The following is a 27,447-nucleotide window of genomic DNA, read 5'->3' as shown; positions in this document are numbered from 1 at the left end:
GAGTAGTGCTAGGATAGAGTAGCGCTGGATAGAGTAGCACTGGATGGAGTAGCACTGGGATGGAGTAGTGCTGAATAGAGTAGCACTGGGTGGAGTAGCGCTGGGATGGAGTAGCGCTGGATGGAGTAGCGCTGGGATAGAGTAGCGCTGGATAGAGTAGCACTGGATGGAGTAGCACTGGGTGGAGTAGTACTGGGTGGAGTAGCGCTGGGATGGAGTAGCGCTGGGATGGGGCCCAGGAATCTGCATTTGCTAATGAACACCTCCTGGCCATTCTGGTCATTTCCAAACCACACCTTGGGAAACTACATCTTGGGGGAACCCCCAAGATGTGGGAAAGACCATGAGCTTGGGAAGGCGCTACCAGAATTCCAGTCCCTGCCTGGGCCCATGCTCAACGTCACTATAAGCCTTCGTTTTCCTGTAGTATGAAAACGGGATGAAGTCACCTAATTTATAGGGTTATTCTGAGGATTAGTCATGACACTTTAAGACACTTGGGACAAGAACTGATATATACTAGGTGCACAGAAAAGAACACAAATCACTGCTCTTCTCACATGAAACTGATAAGATGCTGCCCTATCCCAGCCCTTCTAAAGGTGTCACCTCTGTGGCAAAGGCCACGCTGCTGGCTCTGTGGAAATGTGACCTGCTCCCACATGTATATTGTCCCTGTCCCTTACCCTACTCTTCTTTTTTTTTTCTATAGCACTCAACACCTTTTAACTCACTGTACAACTTATTTATTAGGCTTATTGAAGCCTGATAGAACGTGCAAACTTTCTAAAGGCAGGGATTCTCATTTATTTTGCCTTCTGGTGCTCAGAAAGGCACATAATCTATCATTTGTTGAAAAAACACAACGATATGTCGCCAGAAAGAAATGCATTTCTGTTGTTTGTTTCTGGTTCAGGGCCCATACCCCCTTAGATTCCCTCGCCTTTAAATTATGACCCTGTATTTTCCACATCAACAGTTTCAAAACCAGATAGCGTCAAAAGGTACTCTCTGGGAACACTGGAAATAAAAGAGAGGGATCGTGCATATCTAGAGACAGTATCTGGTATGTTTGTAAGGCAGTAAGCGTTCCCCGCCGAAATCGGTAGCACGCCTTGTTCTGAAAATCATTGCTAACATAACTGTTGTTGGCAATCCGAGACAAAACTCACCAGGGCTCCTGGAATCAGTAAGAGCGTCCAGAGCACCGTGGAGAGAACTGTCAGCCCATTCCTAGGGCTGATACGAACTGATTCCTCCCGGGGCTCCTTTTTGGGAGAGAGGGAAAGAAGAGCAGGCACCCCCCTTCCAGGCCCATGAAGAGCCCGGGGTGCAGTGGAGACGTGGGAATGCCACCGTGCTCCCACCCTGCTGTTCCGCCAGCCTGAGCTGGGGACCAGCTCCGCGCACATGGGAATTTTCAACTGAGAACAACCAAGAGCAAGGGTCACAGGCCAACATGAGGATTCCAGGCTCGGAGGCCAAGCCCCGCTTGGTGTCCTCTTCATTCCCCGATGCAAATGGCATTTTCCTCAAACCGCTTTTGCGTGCCAAATCAGAGGGAGTCAAGCAGTGATCCGGGTCATCAAACAAGAAACCGCCCCCTCGCAACATAGCCAGATCATTCTATATGATTTCCATTTCCTTTTTCACACCACCAGTGTTATTTTATAAATAAGCACTGCTTACATGTGCCAGGGCTCAGGCCAGCCATCGTGTCCCTGATCTCAATTTCGCCAGCATGCCGTGAGGAGTAAGCCAAGAGAGTTTGCCCAAGTGATGCGCAAGGAAGTGAATGATTTCTATGGCATGAGGCCTCCTCTGTCCCCAAAGACAAGGGCTTTCGTGCAGTTTCTCGCATATGGAGACTGTTTGGAGGAGGAAGAGAGGCAATTTGGGCCCGTTTGAACATGGGGAGCAGAGGAGACTTTTAACAGCACTCATCCCTCTGGACTAATCGCAACAGCGCCCCACTTGGTGCCCAGGCTGGTGGGTGGCTGCAAGAGCCAGCACGCGTTCCTGCAGGAGCCTGCTCACCTTGCCCGTGCCCACAGCATCAGAACGCAGGTGCCGCTGGCCACACACAGGCAGAGAGGGGCGGAGGCATGTCCCGCCTGAGCCGGTTCCACCGCCTTTACCCTGTGGCCCTGGAGCTCGTTTTTCTGCACCCCCCCTCCTTTTTGTTTTTAATTTTTTTAATGTTTTTTATTTATTTTTGAGAGACAGAGAGCGCCATCAGGGGAGAGTCAGAGAGAGAGAGGGAGACACAGAATCAGAAGCAGCTCCAGGCTCTGAGCCAGCTGTCAGCACAGAGCCTGACACCGGGCTCGAACCCACGAACTGTGAGATCATGACCTGAGCCGAAGCCGGACGCTCAACCTACTGAGCCCCCCAGGCGCCCCTGCTACCCCCTTCCTTGCATCTCCCCCCACCTTACCCGTCTCTGCGAGTCCCGTGCTCCTCAACCCTATTTGTTCTGCAACATGCCTTCATTGCCAAACACGCATGTATCGGGCACTTGAGAAAAATATGTTGAACTTAAATGCATTCTGACCCTCCAGAGGCACCCAGAGCCCCTTACATAATAGGAAGCCATCCTCCACCACAGTGACACAGAAGGTTCTAGGCTGGGCCTGCCCATGTTTGAGCATTGGCTCTCATAAACCGTCCAAGTGATTGCTTTCAGTGTGTTTGTTACGTTAAAAAATGTCACCATGACTTCCAGTGATATTTACTTCTGCTGGAAAGCGTGACAGTTTTAAATGCCAAGGCATGCTTCGTGGGCCAGTGCAAAGGGATGGGTATGGGTTTGGAACACCCAGAGGCAAGTACGACACGGCTGTGTCCTGGGAATTGCTCTCCAAGCAGCCCCTAATGGTTTGTTGTAGTGACTTGGGAAATGGAGAAAACTCGAGCCGTCTCTCCCTCTCTGTGGTTTAGAGAATAAACTACAGCATGGCAGTTACACCCTAGGCAGTTGTTCAAGGTTTCATTTTTAATTTGATCGGGGGGATTTTAATCATGACAGTTTTATCCCTTCATATGTGCACTGTTTACATTTTTCCTCTGAAGCAGGAGGGTCCAAAGTTCTTTTGATTTTTGAAATAGCATTCTGCTCCGAAGGAACCCACGAAAAGCTAAGGAGCTGAGTCTCCAGATAAACACAACCATAAATGGTACCCTTGGAAAATATATAAACTTGCTGAACAGTTGACTAAAACCCAGTAGAGATGTTGATGTGAAACAATAAATTGTAAGCCATTGGGGCTGGGGTTTGTTTCTTCCTTCGGGTGTGCAGAACTGATTGATTTTAAAAAGTCATGTGGTCTTTGAAGTACTCCTCCTTAGTTTCCATTTGGCCATATACAAAATCCTGGAAGAAAAAAGATAAAATGTGTTTGATTATGGAGGCATACGCTTCATTTTTCATTTTTTAAAGTAATCTCAGTGCCCAACGTAGGTCTCGAACTCATGACCCAGAGATCAAGGGTTGCATGCTCTACCAACTGGGCCAGCCAGGCCCCCCTCATTTTTATATGACTGGGAACAACAGTTTACAGATGTGTCAGAAAATTTCTGATAAGCCTCAGGTGGGAAAGGAAATTTATTTGCCAACTCTAGAACTTAATAGCAAGGAGATTTTGCTAGAATGTGATGTTGGTACTGCCTATAAGCAGAGGAAAGCATCTATACAAAGGTAACAGAACCAGTGCACACCATAAAGACCAATAACTCTGGGTTCTTTTGGTTACTATTTGTAGCCATTCTGACAACACGTTTTGAGCATCCATTGTGTAGAAAACACCACCCACGCTGGTGTTCTGAAAGAGCATAATATTGACTTGAATAAGTGGGTGAAGGGTCATGGATGTGCAGGTAGAAGCTTCAGGGAAAAGATGTTTAAGACCTCCACTTGGGGTACCGTGGCCAGGATTGGCGCGCATGTGCTTGCGCTCATTGCAAAAGAGGCTGGCAGAGAGCTGCGACCCTGGGAGCCTGTGTCACTTCTTGGCAGATGAGTCAGATCATCCCTGCCTTCAGGCAACTTACCTTCTCATGCTGTGACCAACCAAAGACTTGAGGTCTGGTGGAAGAGAAGGAACTCGAAGGGAGAAGCTACATGGAGTGGGCTTCAAGACCATTGCAGCTCAGGGGCTAACCGGTCACAAACATTACCTCTTAGCAGTTGAGGGTTGTTCGGGAGCGGAGACAGAAAGAGAGGCAGAGATGGATGCCTGTTAGTCTAGAAAAAACTCGCAGAACTAATATAGGCCATCTCCATGTTATCTGCTTTTATTTTTTTCTTTTATGTGTTCACTTTATTAATCATTTTTGTCTATTTCAAATAGAATCTTTTATTCTAAACATCTTGGCAATTGGTAAGGTACGTTCAAATCTGTTACCCCTTTTGATCCTCATGACACTTCCTTAAGGTAAATGGGACACGTAGGATAGGCCTGGACTTTCAGATTCAGGAACAAAATCCAAAAGAAGGTGGTTGAAGTATCCAAGTTTACATTAATTCATTATAAGCAGCAAAGCTTATAAAATGGGATCTCAGGGGCTATCGAATCTGAGTCAGAAATTCTTTTAGCGTCCTGATTCCTGCAAAGGAGCATATATAGGAATGGTCTGTCTAGATGTTTCTGACTTATGTAAGCTCCTGTTTCCTGTCAGTTCATTCTCTTGATTTTTGTTTCTCTATAAGTATGGAACGTCAAGAAAATGAATGCTCATCCAATTGAGCTGAGTCAGTAGTTTGACAGTTTTATTAAATAAGTGGAAATGAAATACGCAAATAGGGACAAAGATTGGAGGGATTATTGAGAAAACAACACTGGAGGCTCTTGTAGGAATATTAAAAGTCAGTTCCAGGCATCCTTTCCAATTCTCTGCCCTCATTTTCCCACTGGCCCCAATTTTCTGTCCCATTCCTTAATGACAAACAAACAAATGTGGCTTTATCATACGAAGTTTTACAAGATGGGATATAAATAAACTAATTGAAATAATGGCTCGCGTACATGGTAGTCAGTCTTATGTAATACATCGAAGACTATTACCTATCCTTTCTACAACACATGGATTCACGTTTTTAAATGATCTCTTTTTACTTACTTGTAAATAGTGTCTCCACACCAAAATGGTAGCGTGGATCTTTTAAAAAGAAACTATAGATAGATGTATAACACTGACCCTTTCTATTTGCATTTGTTACCACGTAAGAGTCATGTATGATATGCAAAATAAACCTCGATTATAATGGGTTGGGAACCAAGCCCAGCTGAACAAGTAAAAACTCTTCATTATGGAATAATTTAACAGACTGTTATGGAAAGTTATGCTTTCAATAATGATACTTCCCATAACCTATTCTAATAGTGTATCCAAGTAAATCATTTATCATTAGATAGACCATACACTCTCAAGGAATTAATATTGTGATGCTTACAGCACCCTGAAGAATATGCACAAAGGCTATTGATTCTTCAGTGGGAATGAATGAGTGCTTGGAGCAAAATTTCTTATTACATGTCTAAGTATAGAAAAATTCAAATTAAACTAACTACACGAACAACAAATATTTTTCCTCATTTGCTCATGACGCGTAAGACTCCTCAGCATCTGGCCTTGGCCACCTGATCCGTTTCCTACTGCTCGCCTCTTTCCTCATTCTTTCCAACCTCCCCGGCCTTCTCTCTCTGCTCCTGACTCACGATCTTGAGATTTTTCTCTTCCTTCTGCTTGGAGTGATTTTCTTCAAGTCCTTCATCAAATTCAGTTCTCTGTTAAAATGTCAACTTCTCTGTTACCTGACATCCTGCTTAAATTGCACTTCTCTGTCCCGCGCCCTCCCCGTCCTCTCCATCACCCTTCTCTGCTTTGTTTTTCTCTGTGTGACCCATGCCATGTTTTCTTTATTTGTTTAATGCCAGTCTTTCCATAGTTATTGTCAGTTTCAAGGAGGCAAGGGTTCCTGTCTGTTTGGTTTGCAGCTGAGTTCCAGCATCCAGCCCCTGGCACTCAAGAAGCATTCGCCAAATATTTATGTAATGAATTAAAGGAACGAGTTGGGGAAAGGCCCAGGGAAGAAGTGCAGGGGTGCCAATGTAGAGTGTGTGAGGATGACTGCCAGGGGACAAAAATGGCAAATACAAGCAAGCAAGTTGAGGGCGTCGGCCGTGGGGATAAAAAGGTTTTGGAGCAAGCACCTTGTTTAGAGCGCTCAGACAAGCACACAGAGATGAAAGTTGATGCCTGCGGTAAAGGAAACAGTACACAAGTTAGCATGTTGCTGTATCAAGGGTTCATCAAGATGTATCTACATACAAGGATGTATCTTTCTTTTCAACTAAAAACTCTTAAGTGGTGTAAGGAACTTGCGGTCCACACAGCTGAACAATCCACAAGCAAATACGGCTTCAAGCATAGGGGTACCAAGGACTTAAATGTTGTCAGCAGACCCTTTGCTTTCTTTCCATTTCTTGGTGTTGTTTCTTCCGTTGTCAGCACAGTCCTAAGGCCCTGTGTGGCTTCTGGCCCTGTGTTGTCTCTCTCAGATACCTCAGGGAACCCTCCCGGCTTTTCATGACCTCTAGTGGAGCCACACGCCCATCACACAGGCAGCCATGACAGTCTGGGAAGGGAATGATGGCGGCCTTAGACCAGCTTACACTGAAGGCATCTTTCTTCTTCTCCCTCTCCCTCTCTCTTTCTCTCCCCAGCTGACAAATTAGCTAATGCTATCATCTCTGTCTTCACTGTCTCCAAGATCCAAAGATTTCTGGGATCTCTTCATCATTTCAGGGATGATGTCACCCCTGAGCTAAGGGTTGGGGAACTTGGGGCACAACTGTTATAATAAGAGGGAAATGGAAGCTGGTAATGGCCAACAGATGCCCACTACAAAGGGGTAAAGGGGGTTCAAACTTGGATCATTGCAATGGAATGGAAGATAGAGGAAGGCCTCACCCAGGTGAAATGGAGTAGATCTCCTGGTCCTGCACAGGGAGGGGAAAGGACACAGAGAAGCATGAACACAACCCAGATTTTGACTTTGTGTGAGTAGGGTTTGGCAGTGTCATTAATGAAGATTCGGGATGAAGTGGGAGGGACAGATTTATGAGAGAAGGAAAGCGGTTTGTTGCTTTCTCATCCCTGTTTTATTAATAAAATTGTTTCCAGCTTCTCAGAGCTCAGGAAGAATCGAGTTCTGCAAGAGGCAGGAGGCAAATTCCTCCACCAGCCCCTTATTCTCCAAAGACTTGTCCCTGCAGTTTTGAAGAGCCTGGTCTCTGAGCCCTTGTGTGTGAGAACCAGATGGACATTTTGTTTTTCTGTCAATAATTTGAGTTTCCTTTAGTTGAGCTACCAGCGTCTGTAGAGTAGAAAACCCGATGGAGTGGAGTTCAGACTTTTCCTCACATAACGTTTTCACATAAGTGGTCTAGCATGGCAAGGCTGACTTCTAATGCACTGTGGACTGGCCTAGGGAAACACGTAGTGCTCATCTACAAAACTCTAGTGAATGCCTTGTCAGTTTACAAGGCGAGAGCCATTTCATTGCCGATGGACCAGGATGCGAGGAGGGGTTGAGTTCAGGCATCGAGTGGTAAAATGACATGTGCAGATATAGTCGTCAGCATCCTTTCGAGTGTTTGCTCTCTGCCAGGACCTGTTCTAAGTTCTCAACACGTAGTGAGTCATTTGATCATCACAGCAGCCATTCATGGTGAGGATCTCATTCTCTCCATTTTGCAGATGAAGACATGGAGACCTAGAAAGGTCACGTGCCTTGCCGAATGTCCCATAGCCAATAAAAGGAACTGGGACTCAAGCACGCTCTGCCTCAAGGGCCGGTCCTCTTAGTAAACTTATCATATGTTCCAGGACTGCCCCGGACAGTTATAATCTATGCTCGTTGTCTTGGCATAATAAGAAATAGGAACTCTCGAAAGTGTTCCCATTTAGACAATAAATTATGAACACCATTGCTCTTAACGATAATATCTTGCTTATTCAAAGCCAAGAAAATCTAGTCTAAGCAACAGAGGTATCTAAGTGAGTAGGCTATGTCTCCAGTCCTAGGAGGTATTACAATATGGATTAAGTATGACTTTTTGGTCATCATCCACTATGTCCTGAGAATTAAACTGGTTGTATGGGTTGGGAAAGGTTTGGTTTTAACTGGCAAATCACTCTGTTGTCTTACAACTTTTAAGGCTCTGTTTTATGTTATTGTAAAGCTGCCAGTGACCATAGTTCTCCTTCTGGAATGGTTTCACTGACGCCTCAACATCTGGCCCCTCCAGGTTCCGCCAGATCTCCAGAACGAAGTCCTGATCAGCCTGTTGGAGACCGACCCCGACGTGGTGGACTATTTGCTCAGAAGAAAGGCCTCCCAGTCATCGTGAGTATGCCACTCGCTCCCTCTTCCGAAGCTGCCCTAGGGATTTCTCTTTCCTTTTCTAGAGAATTCGAGAGGTTTACGTAACTCCATGCAGTGTGACTTGAAGTGCAATTTTGGCAACTTCCTGTCACATCTTGTCGGTCTACCTATCCAGAAAATGCTTCTCGTTGACTAATCCACTTATTAAATTAGAACGCACCTTATGGGAGTTTTCTGTTTCATTTTTGGCTTTTTATAGCCCCTCGAGGTCCTTTTGACTGTGTTTACTGGGGAAAAAAGAACGAAATCACTGGCAAAAGCTCAAAGGGCTTTGATGCACATCAGTGATTCTCCTTCTAGAATCCTGATAGCTGTACTTACACGCCCCTCAGGCTATGCCTGGATGCATCTTACTTGCGTCATTTGCCAGCGAGGGTGACACGTCACCAAACCACAAGACAAGCCTCTACCAAGGCCTGGGTGCCCATTTGAAATTAGAAGTGTGCGCCCTCCTCACTCTTCCGCTCTTCATAGTTAACGTCCTTTTGGTAAAAGCGCACATTCGGCACATGCCGCCATGTTCACAATGAGTAAAATGTTCTGCCTTTGGCTGAGCATTTGCAAAGCCAGTTAAGAGGGTAGTTTTGCATTGTTATCTAGGAGCGACATTGCCACCATGACACCAAACCTTAAATCTGTGGCATGAAAAGTTGTCATCTTCTCATAAAAATGGCGTTTACGTTATGCTTTTAATCTGCTGAATTGCAGCAACTCTAAGACACATTTCCTCCCACGTTTTATCATCCCTGAAACTGACAGTCATCTGATAATCAGTGGCATGTCCTGATGTATTTCATGGCATTTTTCTTTTCACGGCTCTATATACAATAATGGCATGTCTTACTCAATGGTATCTTAGAAATACCAATGCGTGTTAAGTTGTTCCTTGTTGATGTTGAATTCGGTCAATTACTCTTCATTTGAAACTATTGCACATATAAATATGTATATTCTTTAGAGAATTTTAACAAAAGGAACTCCGTGTTGTTTGGACCTCCTTCTTTGCTGCATCATTGCATGAGCAGCACCGCGAGGTCCGGCTTCACTCCATTTCCTGCAGAGTGGGGAAGAATTCTTAAGTGGCTCATCCTTGCAGAGGCACTTTTTTTTTTAATCACCTTTATGCCACTGATTATCCGGCCAAATTCTGATTCAAGTAAGATACTTTGCCTGGATTTAAGCCCCAAGAACCATGAGTGATTATACATATATTCAAATTGTCTAAATGGGCTGGCATTTCATGGTCTTGCTTTTTATATCAGATACTTGGGCTCACTTAAATTCTTTCTAGATTTCTAGCCACCATCAAGGTGTAGGTTCTAATTAAAACTAACGCAAATGGCTTTTCTTCACAGTAGATCTCGTATCACCAGAATTTTAATGAACTCACTTCTTTCCCTCCCTGTGCAGGAAAATAGACATGGTAGCCTTTCTGTCTGTGAGTCCCTCGTTAAGCTGCTTTATACTGTTTCATGGGTGCTCTGTGGGAGAGCTGGGAGTCACACACCTAAAAAACCACTGATACTGACTTGCCAAATTTCAGCATTTAGATGATGCATTTGCATATATAAATATTGTGCTTTGAAGAAGGGTTGATGAAAGTTATTTTTATGTGGTTTTCAGGTATGTTCATTGCATATAAATGCCAAGGAGTGAACTTTTCTTTCTCTACTCTAAGGAAAAGGAAGCACCGTACATATTAGGCCCATCCCAACATATACAATTGTCTAGTCTCTCCTGTTCCCTATCCCTGAAGACTAAGAACTGTAAGGTCAAGGCAAGCTGACCGTAGACCATGGTCATAGGTGTGTCAGGGGTTCAAGGGAAGGGAAGAGAGCTCACAGGTGTTCTGTGGATGTTACAGACTAGCACTGTTGAACAAAAAACATTTGGAGATGACTTTCTTAGTAAGGAAGAGAAGGGAGTGTTTGTTTTCCTCTAGGTACAGCCCAAGGAGAAGTCCAGAAGGGTTGATAAGGATGTTATGAGGTAAAAATACATACACAAATATTTATTTCATTGGACTTGGCTTTTGAGGATTGGGAGTCCCACCCTTGAGCAGCAGAGAGTGTCTTCATACCTTAAACATGCTTCTCAAGCCTTATTGTGCATACAGATCACCAGGAGATCTTGTTACAATGCTCTCCTGGTGATCAGAATCAGTTGATCTGGGGGAGAGAGTCTGAGAATCTGCATTTCTAGCAAGCTCCCAGATGTGATGTTGCTGGTCCGCGATCCACACTTTTAATACCGAAAGCTTAAAATATCGAGGCATATTCCTAACCTGAGGCGCCTACAGACTCGTTGAAGGAGGCCTTCAAGAGTAAAAATAATGTGAATCATGTTAGGAAGTGTGTCACAGAGTGAGGAATGATACGTGCTGGGCCACTGGTTCTCAGACTTGCCTGCTTGACTATACCCGAAAGTCGCCCCTAGAGATCTGATTTATTTGTTCTCCGGTAGAGTCTGGACATTAAGAACTTTTTAAATCTCCCCCTGTGGTTCTACTGTTCCACCACATTAGATACTATGTATTTGCCATCACAAGGCAGGTGATTCTCTGACATTAAAAGGGGGCCTTTGCATTGACAAAGGAAGGGAGCCAACATCAAGATAGACCATAAATCCACTTGGAGTTTGGAGAAGAGAAAGAGATATGACCTATCGTCCCAGCAATGGCTTCTGAGAAGAGCAAGGATTCGCAATGAACTTTGAAGACTGGAGAGGTGTCAACAGGCCTGGATGTTTGGGAAGCTTGAACCAGGGCCTGGACATAACAATAAATCTGTCAGCTGGCTATGTGCGTGATTAGGGAAAGGGTTGGCTGGCACAGAGCGCAAAGGCCCTTAAATGTCAGGCTTATGGGTGGCAGTTAAATTAAGAAGCGATGGCAATGAATGACAGTGACAAGGAATGATGGTAATGGAAGATTCCAGTGACAGCAACTGTGAGATGGTGCTGACTACATGGGTATGTCGATCACCCATCAATAGGACACTTTTGTATAGTGGAACACACCAGTTATGAGGTTCAGATCCAGAGCTAGATCGGCTGAGTTCGATTTCCTCTTCCATTGCTCTTAGCTATGTGGTCTTGGGTAAATAGATTCACTGCTCTCTATCTCAATCCCCTCATCTGTAAAACAGAGGTAAAAAGCAGCACCAACCTTACAGAGTTGTTGTGCTATTAGAATAGTATCTGATTTTTAATAAATGTCAATGATTGCTACCATGATACTTCAAATCTCACCATTTTGTTCACTTACAACCACTCACCAAAGACTTTGGTATCACTTCTTTCTACCTTTTTATCCACGAGATGGCAACCACTGAAGGCTAAAGGAAGCCATCACCTTAAATTGTGGTGGAGTCTAAAGACAAAGCCCATCTATACCCGCCTGATCCAGTTGGCATCAGGATAACAGCATTGGTTCTGGAACAGAGAGAGGGGTGAGGGTGAAAAGACACAGAAGGGGGAAGGCACCTGATGCCTCTGTTCTTTGCCATCAGCCCACATACCCAGATAAAGTTGTGGATTCCTGCACCACATGTAGAGACTGCACAAGATTGGATGGCGAGTGGGAAAATGACTTTTCAAAAGGGTGCAGAACCAAGCACAAGAACATATTCATAATAATTTCTGTTTTGAAAGAACAAACATTCAGTGATATTTGGGAATTGACTGTTTTGTTCTGGTTTGAGCTTTTCTCTTCTTCTGTGACAACAGTGTTGGGGAAGCGGAAGGAGGGCTTGTTATTTTTTCTTGTACTTGTCTACTTATATTGTTGGCTTCGACCAAAACGGAATACCAAAGGGAGATTAGAAGAGATTTATATTACTAACAGTACAAGACTTCCAGTATTTTCATTGCTTGTCTGGAATATTTATGAGAGTTATATGCTCTTTTCTTCAAAAACACTCAAAATAGATCCCCGTCCTTTGATTTAGGAATGTAAGGAGATAGGGGATGAGAATGGAAGGTAAATCAAAGAAGACAAGGCATGTGAAACTCCGGCATTTTCAACAGAAGAAAAGAATGGAAGCAGGGTCTGAAGTAGAGCAGGGAGAAGGGAAGCACTCACGTAGGTGCCCAAGTGGAGGGTATGGTACAAAGTCAGGCATCAGGGCGCCTGGGTGGCACAGTCAGTTGAGTGTCCAACTTTTGATTTCAGTTCCAGTCACGATCTCACAGTTTGTGAGTTTGAGCCCTGCATCGGGCTCTATGCTGTCAGTGCAGAATCCTCTGTCTCCCTCTCTGTCTGCTCCTCCCTTTCTTGCTCACTGTCTCTCAAAAATAAATAATAAAACATTTAAAATAAATAAATAAAAACTCAGGCATCAAAACGGACAATGTTGACATATCATAGTTTTTGAAATCGAAGTTAACACCAAAATCTATTAAACACCAAAAATATTTTTTAAAAAAATTTAAAAGGCCGTGGCCATGCTGAGTCACACTAGAGCCTAAAGCCAAAGGGAAAATGTGTATGCTGGCCTAAATGGAAGCAAATCCATCAGTGATGCTTTGAAAATACTTCTTTGCATATCTTATTTTTCAACCAAGAGAATTGCTGCATTTGGAAGTTCCTTCTGCCCAAGTAATAATCCTAAATAAGTTTTAAGTTAAGCTGAACTAAAATAATACAATTCTGTTTGGGCACAAATAAAGCATTTCACCCTAATATAATGATGCGAGTCCTAATGTGCCAACTTTTCAACTTTTCAATATTTTCCAGCCACTTTAATGTTCTAACCATTAAAAATTACATCAAACCACATATGCCCAGAAGGCATACAAGACTAAATATAGCATTTTCCCTACTATATTCCGGAAACAAAATAGAAATAAAACCAATTTCACTGCATTTGGGGAGAAAGCCAATATGGGTGAACCTTATCTATAGGTGTACATTTTTAAATTTCATTGTATTTAATTCTGGTAGTGGTCTTCACAAAGTTTTTACTGAAAATAATCCAGTGAAAAAATGGGCAGAAGACATGAATAGATACTTCTCCAAAGAGGACATCCAGATGGTCAACAGACACATGAAACGATGCTCAGTGTCACTCTTCATCAGGGAAATACAAATCAAAACCACACTGAGATACCACCTCATGCCCACCAGAGTGGCTAAAATGAACAAATCAAGAGACTATAGACGCTGGAGAGGGTGTGGAGAAACGGGCACCCTCCTACACTGTTGGTGGAAATGTAAACTGGTGCAGACACTCTGGAAACCAGTGTGGAGGTTCCTCAAGTTACTATCAATAGAACTCCCCTATGACCCAGCAATAGCACTGATAGGGATTTACCTAAAGGATTCAGAAGTGCTGATGCATAGGAGCACATGTACCCCAGTGTTCATAGCAGCACTTTCTACAATAGCCAAATCGTGGAAAGAGCCTAAATGTCCATCACCTGATGAATGGATCAGAAGATGTGGTATATATACAATGGAGTACTACATGGCAATGAGAAAGAATGAAATCTGGCCATTCTTGGCAACGTGGATGGACCTCGAGGGTGTCATGCTAAGCCAAATAAGTCAGGCGGAGAAGGACAGATACCATATGTTTGCGCTCATAGGTCTAACAGGAGAAACCTAAAAGAGGACCATGGGGAGGGGAAGGGGGAAAAAGAGTTAAGGAGAGGGAGGGAGGCAAATCATGAGAGATTCTTGAATACTGCAAACAAACTGAGGGCTGAAGGGGGAGGGGGAAAGGGGAAAGGGGGCTGATGGTCATGGAGGAGGGCACTTGTGGGGAAGAGCACTGGGTGTTATACGGAAATCAACTTGACAATAAACTATAAAAATAATAAAATTGCACCCCCAAATTGCAAAACTGGTGATCAGCCGATCAAAACCATGGGAGAAGGCTCATAACATTTCTTAGGATCTGCAAGGTCAAAAAGTTGTCAGAACATTCTCAGAGACAAGAAATCAGATGTTATCAGTATAGTTAACAGCAGTGAGCCCTACCGACTGGCCATAGCTGTGAGCTCAACCATCATATCATAGCTATTCCAGCTCCTTGGAAATGAATGAAGCCTTAGCCCTTCCCCGCCCCCCACACACGCACACAATTTTAGGAAAAATGTATGTGGAGTAGGAAATTCCAGCATGAAAACTTCCAAAACGTGTGAATGTGCCTTCTATGAAAAGCCAGTTCAGAATGGAGGGAGACTCGATCACATCACCTCTTTCACCGAACGCCTTTACAATGATTCACAACTTCTTTATAAACTTGCAAAATACTAACCTGAAGACATTTTGTGAGGCACACTGTACAAAAAGAGAGTAGAGCCAGCATTGTTTTCTCTACACCTGCCATAAATGCCTTCATGTGCCACGGCTACTAAGACGGGATTAATAACAGCTAAAAATGAGGGGAGAAATTTCACCAAAGCCCCAGGTAAGTTTGAATGTACAGGGTGCTGGCTTCCTCTCCCGGTGGGGAGTTTGGATCCATGCCAGCTCATCTTTGGAGCAGGTTGCCTTTGTCCTTAGAAGTCTGTGTAAGGGATGCTTTGCAGAACTGAGCGCGATTCATGTCAAAATGCTCCATAAATCCAGAACTGCCGTGGCAGTTGATTCCTTTCCCCATGCAATGAATCATGTCTGAGATGGGTATGTGCTTTGAGTTCCAACAGACTGAGGTTTATCAGTTGAGCGAGGAAGCCAAGGCAGAAGCCAACACACACTTGAAAGCTCCAAGGACGTTTCTCGCTGGGGAAGAGCTCAGCAAGGGGCTGGGCTGCCATGTCCAGTGATTGAACCAGAGTTTTCCATTTATCCGCAGAATGAGTTCTGCGCCTCCAGCTGCAGGGCAGGCCGGCCCACAGTCCCCTGCCAGCGGCGTGTTAACACCCTGACCTGGAGGGACCAGCTAAGGGTGAGAAAGCGATTCGCTCTACGTATCCGTGTCATACGTATTTGGTCAGTTGAGACCAGTCGTGCATGCTGTGCGTGGTCCTGGTGTTTTCAGGTCTCGTGGAGAAAGCCCGTCCGTTCGTGGAGACTCACCTGTGTCACCTGGCCCCTTATCTGCTCAACATTCCCAATCCCAGTCCGCTCCATCCCAAGTCATAAAGGGTCCAGCACGCACTTTTGAACTGTTCGTGCATCTTAGTGAGCCACTGGTTAAATATTTTATGTAAATAAATACAAAAATGTAATTGCCTTTACATGCAGCACTGAACTTAAAATTGTCTTTGTAGAGCTGAATCATCTTAGAGGCAAATATCAGCAAAGGCAATGGTGGCTGATGAGTCATCTTTCAGAGAGACCCAGAGTGGGGGTTCCGGATTCATTTCCAATAGATTTAATGATAAAGCAATGAGATGACGCTAAATTTTCTTTTGACCTCTGAACTCCCCATGTGGTAAGTGGGAGTCCTGAGAAACGAATAAAACAGTTTCGTTTCATTTACTAATTGGCGGACTCCCACATGCATGGGCAGTCCTCGGACGTGGTTGCCGAGAAAATGAAATGATAGATGGGAACTGCCTTTAACACTTAAGAGGGCCATTGACCCCAAGTAGAAAACACAGCATTTGAGTATTGATGGTTTAATAATGCTGAATGCTGAATGCTGTTTATCAAACACATTTTAGAAGGGTCTCAAGCCCTACTGCCTCGACTTCTAGAAAGACCTTTGACCTCCTCATTTCTCAAGGAGAGTAGTTGGCAGATTCGTGCTGTACCTGCCACACCAGGGACCCTGCGTGAGCACCCACGTTTACTCCTCTCCCAGGCCAAGGGTTGTTTCCCATTCGTGAATTTCTGCTCGCGCCCCTGGCTGTGAGCCCAGCCACTCTCAGGTTCATGGCCTGTGTCCACTGTGAGCCCTGCCTCCATCTCTACCTCCAGGGATGAGCTTTCGCCACCTCCTTCAGTTTCTCCTCTGATTGGCGTCCCGGCTGTAGTCACTTTGGTGGCTTGACTTAGGAGAATGAACCAGAAGAGCAGAGAAAGGCGGGTTGACCTCTCCTGCTCCCTCTCGCCTTAAGGATTCTACATTCTGGATGCCGCTGACTAGCTGGCTAGGATGGGCGCACGCCCCCCCCCCACTTTATTCAGCTGTGGTCCCAGCCACCTCAAGGTCAGGGCCACCACATTTACCCCCTCAGCCAGCCAGTGCTGATGTCTGGGCCATGCTCTATGCTTTCCTTCCTGACCTGCCTCAACAGATCCTTAGCCCACTGTCCCGTGCACAGATGAGGGAGGGAAGGCAGTTTGGCCTGGACGTTCTCAGACTTGGCCATGCGTCACAGATACTTGGAGGGCTTTTTAAAACACACTTTGCTATCCCCACTCCCAGACGCCCTTTCAGTAGGCAAAGCCAGCTTCCCAGTCTGCAACCTGTGCATTTGCGTCGGGTCTCCACTGAGAAAAGGTCCACCCTTGGGTCGATGATCTGCTGTCACCACCTTGAAATTCTTGATTTTTTTCACTGGCAGCCTCCCATGTTAGAGCCAGTCCAGTCGGTAGGTCCAGAGCGGAGCCTGACAACTCGCATTTCCAGCAAGTTCTGGGGTGACATTCCCCAAAGAACAGATGAAAGGAACAGTGGCCCCCCCCACCCCCTCCTCTCTCCCCTCTACTCCATCAGCTCCAATCACAGCCGTGGAAGTGGAAGGAAAATAGTGTGGCAGCTTGGTTATTTTTGTTATTGTTATCACTGTTCTCTGTTTCATTCTGTTTTGGTTAAGCAAACGAAATGTTCTCATGAAGCCTTTTCAGTACGCCCAATAATTAATGTGAGTGTGATTCCCCGTCTGTACAGTCCCAAAAGAGCTTACTGAAGCAGCTTGCAAAAATATGTAAGTGGAACAACATTGTAGTGAGTAATTTAAGAGGCGAGGGAGAGGAAAACGATGGGAAGCGCCATAAGGGAAGACGCAGCTGGGGTGAGGACCCACGAAGGGGACCCCACGCCCCAGTACAGCAACCTGCGTGGAGCCCCCCTGAGCAGTCATTGCCAAGAGACGTACATTATTTCCTACAAGATGCACGCTTCCATAGGGCCAAGTAACCTCCTTGCTCGGCAGAAACCCAAGTTGTTCCTAGTACTGAGACTCGCTACATTTCTTCCATAGGGTACGTTTCTTTATGCCCATAACTGTTGACTGCATCTGCGACTTATTGTATTTTGCTGAACTTATTCTCTTCTCTGTGTGTTTTAAGACAGATGAGCAAGACACGAGACAGAATAATTGGGATCTCCGTGAGCTAAGATATCACCTTTCCAACACTTTTCTCCCAATGTGAGGGGGCAAAAAAGCATTCACGGCCCTGATAGCTATTTTGCCTTGGCTACTGAATTGACTTGGCGCTCTTCAAACACCCCATAAAATAAGGCTTTATGTCCCCACTGTTATTGATATAACACCATGACTTATCCTTGCTGAGTAGACACAAGACATTTTCATTAATGACCGGGGAAGCTGTCAACCAAACAGGGCAAACAATGGAAATTGGCCCCGAGATATCAAGTCTAGCCCTGGTCAGAACCCTGATCCTAAGCTGAGCTCCATGTTCAACACATGCAGTTCTTCTCATTTGCATAGTAAAGTTTCCTCAACTGGAGTCAAACTCCTGATGACAGACATGTGTCCATTTGTTCTGCTTTGTATTTCCCCAGCTAGAATTCAGGAGAATTCCACCCCCCGTTAATGAGATATGAGGGTTAAATGGTTTCCCTGCCCCTCCCCGTTTCCAGCAGAAATAATAAGGCTGTTCTCTGGCTCGTTCCCATAAGATTATCTGTCATCAGTTTACAGAGGAGGCAAGGAAAGGACTGATTTATTCCATGTGAGTTAAGAAATTTCCTCACAAAAAGTGCTCGAACCCCTGGGCATGTCACAGATGCGGAGACGCTTTTCTCCTGGGCGCTCACCTCGGCTGGAACCCAGAGACTGAGCTAGAGCTGCTGCGAGGGCTCGTCCTCCAGCCCACGTGCATACGGCGCTTAAGTTAAGATCGGTCAGGCGTGTGTCTACCTTCTTTAAGATCCCAAAGGGTTTGTTTCGCAAAATCAAACCAGAAGAAAGCAAGACTAGTAGGAGTGAAGTGGGGTTGTGGGGGGAGACAGAAGTAGGTTCTGGAACTTTTAATCTGTGATCATTTCCCTTCAAGATGTCAGGGCCACTGTTTTGAGGAAGGTAGAAAATACAGTTGCTCCCAGGTAAGACTTCCAACACTCTTTTCGTGTTCCTGACGTGTTCATTTCCTTGCCTGCTTACGTGTTCGCTGTTATTTCTGTTGCTGTGACAGCTATGCACCGATAAGACATCATGGATATGCTAATTAGCATGTGTTGTATCAATTTGTAAAAGCACTCGTGCCTTGTAGACTCATTCTGGGAGCGTTAAAAATCCCACCATCTCTAGCGGTGGTCATCTATTTGTCTCTCTCACCTCTTCATACGTGAACCTATTCTTCCCCCCACAAGCGCCATCAGCAGCAGCATCATCGTTATCGTCACCGTCACAGGAAAGATGGATTTACTCACACTAAGTATTCGGGTGGGAGGAAAACACTGTCCAGAAAGCCATCGTGAAGTTCACGTAAAGTTTCAATCGTAGTTTTATGTAAATTATATTCAATTCAGGATATTGAGGAACATCAAAGAGTTATCGGTCAGTTTTTCCTTCCTTAACAGAGAGTGAGCATCAGACTTTGATTTTCCAGGGGAAGCAGGATTAACGCGACGGGCATGTCAGCGAGGCCCACTGGAGAATGCAGGGATCCGTGTCTGTTTCATCCTCCCCGCCTCCGTTCGCCTTGACAGTTCCTGTGACAACTGTTGGGTTTCACTGCCATCTGCTGGCCATCTCGGGGAAACGCTTTCACATCATTGCTGTACAAGTCTTGGAACATTGCTCCCGGTGTTCTTTTGGGTTCAGCCCCTGTGCCTATGCGTTCTCCTCCTGTCATTTGTGTACCAGTAGTATTGTTTGAATCCGGTCACTAAGTGTTAACGCACTCACGCACTTGTGATTCTCTTCCTGTCCCAGAAGCCCTGACATGCTGCGGTCGGAAGTTTCTTTTTCTGTGGGAGGAAGGCATTCATCCACCGACTCCAACAAAGCTTCTAGCGGAGACCTCTCCCCTTATGACAACAACTCCCCAGTGCTGTCCGAACACTCCTTGCTGGCTATGCAAGAGGACTCATCCCCGGGGGGCTCAGAGAAACTTTACAAAGGGCCGGAGCAGTACATGCTGGTGAGCCACTTGCCATTGTCGAAATCAAGGGAGAGTTCTCCTGGACCAAGGCTTGGCAAAGGTAATTGGAACCTGGCTGGCACTGAGGGCACGTGGCATGGCGCGGGCACTTGGACCTCCTCTGCATCGCTTCCTTGTTTCACATTCCTTTACTTCTGTGAGATTGACTAAGTTCCTGCTCTGGGAAGAGGAGAGGATGGGGGCCCAGTCCTGGTCTTGGAGGGTCCCTGCGGACCCCGGAATCCCTGGTATCTAGCAAACAGTCTCATGGCCCAGAGAGCCCCCAGTACTCCTAGCTTACTGTTCCCGCGAGCATCTGAGGAACTTGATGTGTCCTGGCCACCGAGTTTGGGTGCACGTTTGCTAGTCTAAGATGTCACCCTGTCATCGCCGTTACTTTTACAAAGAGGACAGGCCGGACCCACTATATAAGGAGACATCATGTTCCAAAGAGGTCTCTGTGGGAGAGTAAGATTGTTTTGGCGAAATAAGGGTTCCATGGCCAAATACATTTGGGGAATGCTGGGTTAACCGAGCTAACAGTTTCTCTATTGTACAATTTCTCAGATTCTTTAAAGTGCTAATGGGCACCAGAAATGGACACAGTGGAAAGGAAAGTGTGGTTTACAGTTTTCCCCAAATTTATTTGACCACCAAATGCTTGCTTCTGTTCTTTTCCTCCACAGAGTAATTCCTTGGTGCCAGGACCCAGCAGGACACTCTGAGTAACAGTGGAAGGGCTGTGTGTGTGTGTGTGTGTGTGTGTGTGTGTGTGTGTGTGTATGTTCAAAGCATAGTATGTTTATTTTTATTTTATAAATATTCATGTCAAAAATAATTTAGACAATTCGTAATGAAAACAGTAACCTGGGGCGCCTGGGTGGCTCAGTCGGTTAAGTGTCCGACTTCGGCTCAGGTCATGATCTCACAGTTCGTGGGTTCGAGCCCCGCGTCAAGCTCTGTGCTGACAGCTCGGAGCCTGGAGCCTGCTTTGGATTCTGTGTCTCCTTCTCTCTCTGCCCTTCCCCTGCTAGCACTCTATCTCTCTCTCCTTCAAAAATAAGTAAACATTAAAGCAATTAAAAAACAGTAAACTATGTTCCCTTCAAGCATAAAATTTATTTCTAAAATGTGAAACTTTATTTTTCGTAGTCCTTGTCTAGATGCATACCTAACTTTATATCCTTGTTTTCCAAACTATAGCTCCTTTTGAACAAAGTGCATCTTACTTAAAATCATATCATTTACATTTTCCATTTTGCTAATGTTCTTCATAGCCATGATATTGATGCATTTTAGATTTACTATTCCCTTTATGATGTATATAAATGATCTCTAATTTTGGTCTTTTAAATTAGTGACACATTTTCTATACACAACATTCTCTGCAACACAGGAAGGGGATTTGAAGAGAATTTTGCTATTACAAGAAGCCTGGCCTATTCGGGGTTCTAAATACAGATTCAAAGAGATATTATCTGACCACTTCCCACTGAGAAAGCTTGGTTCTTGCCTCCCGGGCTTGGGTCTTGGCTTCCCGGTTGTTAGCAGGTGGGCTAAGATACACATTAGCTCTTCTTTGTTAGCAGGTAGACGAAAGCGTACACTAGTTCTTGCTGTCTCTTGGATATCTTGGCGAACTCTGGCTCTGTGGTCCTCAGTTTTGTGCCCTGGGGGACATGTTACAATGTCTGCAGGCATTTGGGGTTGTCATGACTTAGGACAGGTTGCTACTGATGTCCAGACCATAGAGCCCAGGGCTGAACACCCCACAGCATGCAGGACGGCCCTGCGCAGAGAAGGATTCGGCCCTGGGTATTGCTGGTGCAGGGCACTGAGCAATCCCGTCTAACCTGCAGCTCTCTCCCTGCAACTAACCTCACCCCGAGGGAATTAGAAACAAGTCATGTTGGTGTCCCATGACCAGAGCACGAGACTTGGCGTCAGTAACCTATTCTGCCACTCGCAACCTGCAGGAGAGAGATTGAGCCTTTTGGGGTCCCCTTTCTTCCTTGTATGAAATCTAAGACAGGAGCATTGACTCCGAGAGGGTCATCAGCAGTCGAGTGCCTTCACCTGTCACGTGGACTCAGGGCATCTCCTTGGAATCAAAAGACAGATGCATCTGGACAGCCGCCGCAGGGAAGCACCCAGATTATGATCACATTGCAGGGCCGTAGAGAGGACTTGGACGAGGAGAGAATGCCCCACTCTGCCGATTTGTGAATGAATACAGGCAGGGAAGAACCTGCTGGTGCCAGCAGCGTAGCATCGTGGAGGGTAGGACGTAAAATAGCCGCAGTTCCTAAAGGAAAAGTCCTGACTTCAGAAATCCAGAAGGGGTCCACAGGGCTGTGTTACTTTGGGAGCCTCCAGGGAACAATCTGTCTCCTGGCCTTTTCCAGCTTCGAGAGGCCACCCGGGTGCTTTGGCTCGTGCCCCTTCCTCCATCTTTAAAGCCAGCAATATAGCATCTTGTTTTCCGCCTCCCTCTCCTCAGAAGTCTCATGATTGCATTGGGTCCACCCACCCAACTAAGGCACATCAGCTTATCTCGACTCATAATTTAATCAGACCTGTAGTCCCTTTGGCCTATAACATCTTTGCAGGTTCCGAGGATCATGACACAGACATCCTTGGGGGCCCTTCTTCTGGGTATCACAACCATTACATAGAAAGCCTGTTTGTCAATCCCAAACGGACTAAGCCTCCCGGAAGGCCGGTACGCACCCGTATTCCGTCTTGTGCCCACCACGATCTTGAGTGTTACAAAAATATTTGTTGATCGATTTTGTGCTCTTCGACTTTCCTTGTGAGTCACATCTCTTTTTCTATATACTTTTTCCTAGATATGTCAGAGGAACCTTTCAATATCTGGGGGACTTGGCATTCAACATTAAAAAGTGGATCCAAAGACCCAGGAATGACAGGTGACATTATCTTTTAAAGACTGTGTATTGCACTTACTTTCTAAATGAATTTTCTTTACTTTTTGCCTGACTATCATATTAAGTACTTGTCAAATATTATTTGGAAAATGGCAAAAATCGGGGGGAAACCAGATAAAGCAACACTTAGCCTTTCCGCCAAAATATGTCAACCTTTGACTATATTTCATTTCCGTTCCTTTGCAAGAGTCTTTTTTGTAATTTTTTTAAGGTTTATTCATTTTTCAGAGAGAGAGAGAGAGAGTGGGGGTGGGGGGCAGGCAGAGAGGAAGACACAGAATCCAAAGCAGGCTCCAGGCTCTAAGCTGTCAACACAGAACCTGACGCGGGGCTCAAACTCATGACCTGAGCTGAAGTCAGACATGTAACTAACTGAGTCACCTAGGCACCCCCTTTGCAAGAGTTTCTAACCATAGTTACACCAGCTTGTTCCCTGCGCGCTGTATCTCACTGTACCGTGTGCACCACGATCTCGCCAATATTGCGCATCATTGACTTTGCCTTTTTGCTCATTGGAAACCCCAATTGTATTTATTACTTCCATTTGCCTTTCTTTCTCACCATTATTTTTCAGTTTTTCTATTAATTAGCTGAATGTCCCCAACTGAGTTGTCATTTTTGTTATGGACTATTTATGTATCCTGGTGGGGTTTTTTGGTTTTTGTTTTCAAGTGGGCTTCACACCCAGCGTGGAGCCCCACACAGGGCTTGACCTCACGACTGTGAGATCAAGACCTGAGCTGAGATGAGTCGGACACTTAGCTGGCTGAGCCACCCCAGCGCCCGTTTGCTGGTGTTTTTTAAATCAATTCTTATGAACTCTGCCTACAATCAAGGCGTTAAGTCTTTGTCAATATTGTTGGCCACTGATATTATCCCTTACATTTTGTCCCCCTTTGGGTATCTGGAACTGTTATGTTTTCCATAAATGAGTCTATGGCTATTTCTTTTTGTAAATTCTTTCACAAAATTAATCTTTACGTAAGCATTAGTCACTTATATGCTTTTCTCATTCATTGTATTTCATTGTTTAAGCCCTTAATCTTTTCATCCATCTGAAATAGATGTTAATACATAGCATGACGTGTGTAAATTGTTTTGTTTTATGTTCCAAATACGTATGTATGTATGTATGTATGCACATGTACCTCCCATAGTACATTTTTAAGGCACGGTCCATCTTTAATTTAGTAGCATCTGATCCAGCTGAATGTTGAACCGATCCTTTATCTAACTACATCCCGTTGTATCCTATGAAGTGCCTTGCTACCTTTTCCCCCAAGGATAAGCTAGTCCAAGATGTTCCACTCCATTTCCGTCTGCTATTTCAACTCTGATCAGTCCCTGTATGAATGCTCATGTCTCTTGCCCAAACGATCTTCTCTTTCCCCGCCTCCTTTTTTAACAAATGAGAGGACAGGGAAATGGCAGTCTGGGGACATAGGTGCCAAGAACCCTTTGTTTGCGAAATGCACTCTTTTGCCCTCCTGTCAGTTTCCTGACGACAGTTGAGTCCATGAGGGAAAGCTAAGTGCTGTGACAAAGAATCCTTAAATGGCAGCGCCTAACCTATCACATCCGATCTCTCCCTCACATCATAGTCCAGTGTGGACCGTGCAGGGGGAAGAAGGGGTGGGGGGCTCTGTTTCACACAGTGATTTAGGGGCTCAGGCTCCATCCAGCTGGTGGCTCTGTGGTCCCTCCATGGTTTCTCCATCCCAACCTAGTAGTGGGAGGAAGGGAGCGAGCCCGGAAGACTAGTGGGTGTTTGTTGTTTCATTGGACCAGGCCTAGAAATGGCTCACATCACATCTCTCCGCACTAGCTGGCCAGGCCTCATTTATGTGGCCCTCCGAACTGCAAGGCAGGCTGGGAAATGTCATCCAGGATGGAGAGGGGAAGATTTGGTGAACACAGAACCAGTTCTTCCCACAATGGTGGCCGGATCATCTGCTCCGCAGCTGTTGTCCTCATTATCTTCTGGCATGAGATGGGACCGTTTGGATTCAATTCATTTATTCCAACGACTTTTATTGACAGGGTAGAAACACAAAAGCATTCGACTTTGCGTCTCCTCAGGATTGCAAATTGCCCCAAAAGAGGGAGGAACACTCCCTTGACTTCTGCGTTCAGAGACATTTTCATAGCCACGTGGAAGGGACCTTTCCCGAAACAAGTTAGTGACAAGGACCGTCTAGTTTGTCAGCTAACCTCTGTATTTGGGGCCATGACGTGAATTGTGTCAGTGACCAAAACGTGATGTTTTCTTATACAAGAAATATTTTACTTGGGGCAGGGAAGAGTGTCCTGTGCTTTTTTACTTTTTTGAAGCTTGAAGTGGGGAGGAGAAGGGGGGACAACCCCCTGGGGCGTCTGCCAACTAATTCCATTTCTCGCCCTTCTCTCTGGCTTCCAGGTTCCTATGGAGACATTTTTGAAAGCAGCTCCCTGCGCCCAGGGCCATGTTTCCTTTCTCAGGGGAACCTGTCCCCGACCTGGCCTCAGTGGCACGGGAGCCCCACAGAACTGGAACATGGCCAGCAGGTCATTCGGAGGACTCAGACCATGGCCACCGTGGCAGAGTGCACAGCCTGCCCTCCCGTGTCGCGGGTCTGCAGCACGCCCCACATCCAGGGCGGCGGCCGGAGACCCGAGCAGGCCATGGCCAAGGCCGAGCGGTATTTGACTCTGAGCAGTGCCGAAGACCTCACCCCGAGCGAGCTAGACGCGGCCTGGCCGCGGAGCAGGGCCAAGCCTTTGCACCAGAGACCTCCAGAGAGCGAGAGGCGCGACAAGAGGCCTCCTCCTCCTTATCCTGGTCCAGGGAAGCAAGCTTTGGCGTCAGCCCACCAGCCTGCAGAGTCACTGCTGTGGAGGCCTCAGAGGCCCGAAGAAGGTTCCAGAACAGCTTTGGAAGAGGGCAGCCAAACAGCCGAGCGAGAGCATCAGGCCGCTGAGGAAAACCTGAGCAGTGCCTACTCTAGTCCTGCCGGCGATCGGAACAGTAAGACTGTGGGCGACCCCAATTGGCTCGACTGGCAGAGAGAGCGGTGGCAAATCTGGGAGCTCCTGTCCACTGACAACCCCGATGCCCTCCCGGAAACGCTGGTGTGAGCCCGCCCGAGTGCGCGCCCCCACATCCCAAACAGCCTTCTTTTACTCAGTAGGGAAAAACATTGGTGTTGGACAATTGGACATTTCTACTTCTTTTTCTTCTTTTACACTTAAAAAAAATAACACAGGAGAAACCGAGTTCACTTAAAGATAGAGAGCACTAATACTACCCTTGCCATTGATAATAAAATCCTACTGCATAGCCAGCCTAAGGAAAAAACAAAAACAAACACGGATGGCGATACCCGATCCAAAAACCTCTCACCTTGGCTCTATATGCGATAAAACTCTCGCTTTGATATAGCTTAATTGTATTTGTGTGACTTCAGTTTTGACTATTGTATATTCTGTAACAGATTATGTATGAAAATCATATATGATATATTCACAGAAGCCCGAGGAACATCTGTTGTAATCACGTCACGTATACCAAGTAATGAGATTCTATAGAATGTTCTAGAACATGCACAAGCAGGTTTCTGTGCTTTTGCCATAGCTTTTGAACTAGGGAGAGCCCTTCTTTCAATGCCTAAGAAAAACACTAACAAAACAAAGCAAAACAATATGCCAAGCCATATTTTTATATAGTAGTGAGATACCAAAAAAATATATTGACCAAATGCTTTTTCGTATTGAACATGTTTTAAGGAAACTGCTAGATTTGATACATTATGGAATATATTTTTAGAATCTGTTTAGAAAGGTTTCAGTTAATCAAACAAGAGCAAGGCGGTGCCTAAGAAAGAATAATTAAGTTGTCCTTCCCAGTTTAAAGCAAATTCAGTTTTATAGAGACCATATATAATATATATTTCTGATGTATGATTTTTATGTATTTTTCAAAACTACAAACTAGAATCCAACTATAAAGTGTTTAAGAATCCAAATGGAGTATTCAAATTACAGAACACAGTTTTTCCTTTTGCCCCATAATGAGTATTAACCAAACTAGATGCAGTGCTTTCTAAAGCAAATAATGTTTGGCGGGAAACAAAAGCTACAGCTTCATGTTGACATCGTGCCAAAGGTTGAGGAAATGTCTTCTTCGGTAATTTTGTGTGTATTGTCAAACGCTCCTACCATATACTTCAGCAGTTTGAAGTTTTTCAACCGCAAAACCACTTTTGACCAGCAGGTGGCGATTCGCTTCAGTATTTTGTGAGATTTTGTTTCACTTCAAAAGGGAATGTGTATTATAGAAAAAGGATTTTTTTTTTTTATGAAACATGTTACTCTTAATTTTCATGTTGGCGATGAAACTTTCAGTGGTGTTCCTTAAAGTTCTATCTTGTGCCATGATGAATAAAAAGTTAAACAAAGACACTGTTCCCTGGCATTAAATCTACCGAATGGACTCACCCGCCGTTCCAGACCTATCCTTCACTATCCCAAGTCCAAGTGTAATGAACAGCAGCCAAATGTTGTAAATGAGACTCCCAGCAGACGCTACTCGGGTGTGGATGTGCAGATGCAAGTTACTGTTCTGTGCCACCCACCTTCCTCCTACTCATGCCGACCCTGTGTTTGCCAGGCTTTGGGCGTGACCATGAGCTGGCCAGTTCTTTCCCTCCATTCTGGACTGAATTGCCTCGTGCATTGGGCCCTCTTCCTGCCCGGCTCTTGCCCTAACAGTTTTATTTCTTAAAGCTTCCAGACCAAATGGCTCTGCGGTGGATGTCAGGGACACAAAAGGTAATGAAAAGTCTGTC

General features: G+C 45.3%; 1 protein-coding gene across 2 annotated transcripts in view; it reads left to right on the top strand.

Moving 5' to 3' along the window:
- The window catches only part of ARHGAP6 (Rho GTPase activating protein 6), a 454,057-nt gene extending 426,998 nt beyond the window's left edge, over nucleotides 1-27,059 (top strand). For both annotated transcript variants that reach the window (XM_029930914.1, XM_029930915.1), the window contains exons 10-13: nucleotides 8,313-8,410; nucleotides 19,469-19,737; nucleotides 22,526-22,606; nucleotides 25,041-27,059. In XM_029930914.1, coding sequence (XP_029786774.1) covers nucleotides 8,313-8,410; nucleotides 19,469-19,737; nucleotides 22,526-22,606; nucleotides 25,041-25,738 — 1,146 coding nt within the window. In that variant the 3' untranslated portion in view covers nucleotides 25,739-27,059. The remainder of the gene's footprint in view (nucleotides 1-8,312; nucleotides 8,411-19,468; nucleotides 19,738-22,525; nucleotides 22,607-25,040) is intronic.
- The last annotated feature ends 388 nt before the right edge of the window (nucleotides 27,060-27,447 follow it).

This window comes from Suricata suricatta, chromosome X (assembly GCF_006229205.1).
Source record: "Suricata suricatta isolate VVHF042 chromosome X, meerkat_22Aug2017_6uvM2_HiC, whole genome shotgun sequence".
NCBI lineage: Eukaryota > Metazoa > Chordata > Mammalia > Carnivora > Herpestidae > Suricata > Suricata suricatta.
The sequence above is the reverse complement of the archived record's forward strand: the minus strand, read 5'-3'. Positions and strand labels throughout refer to the sequence as shown.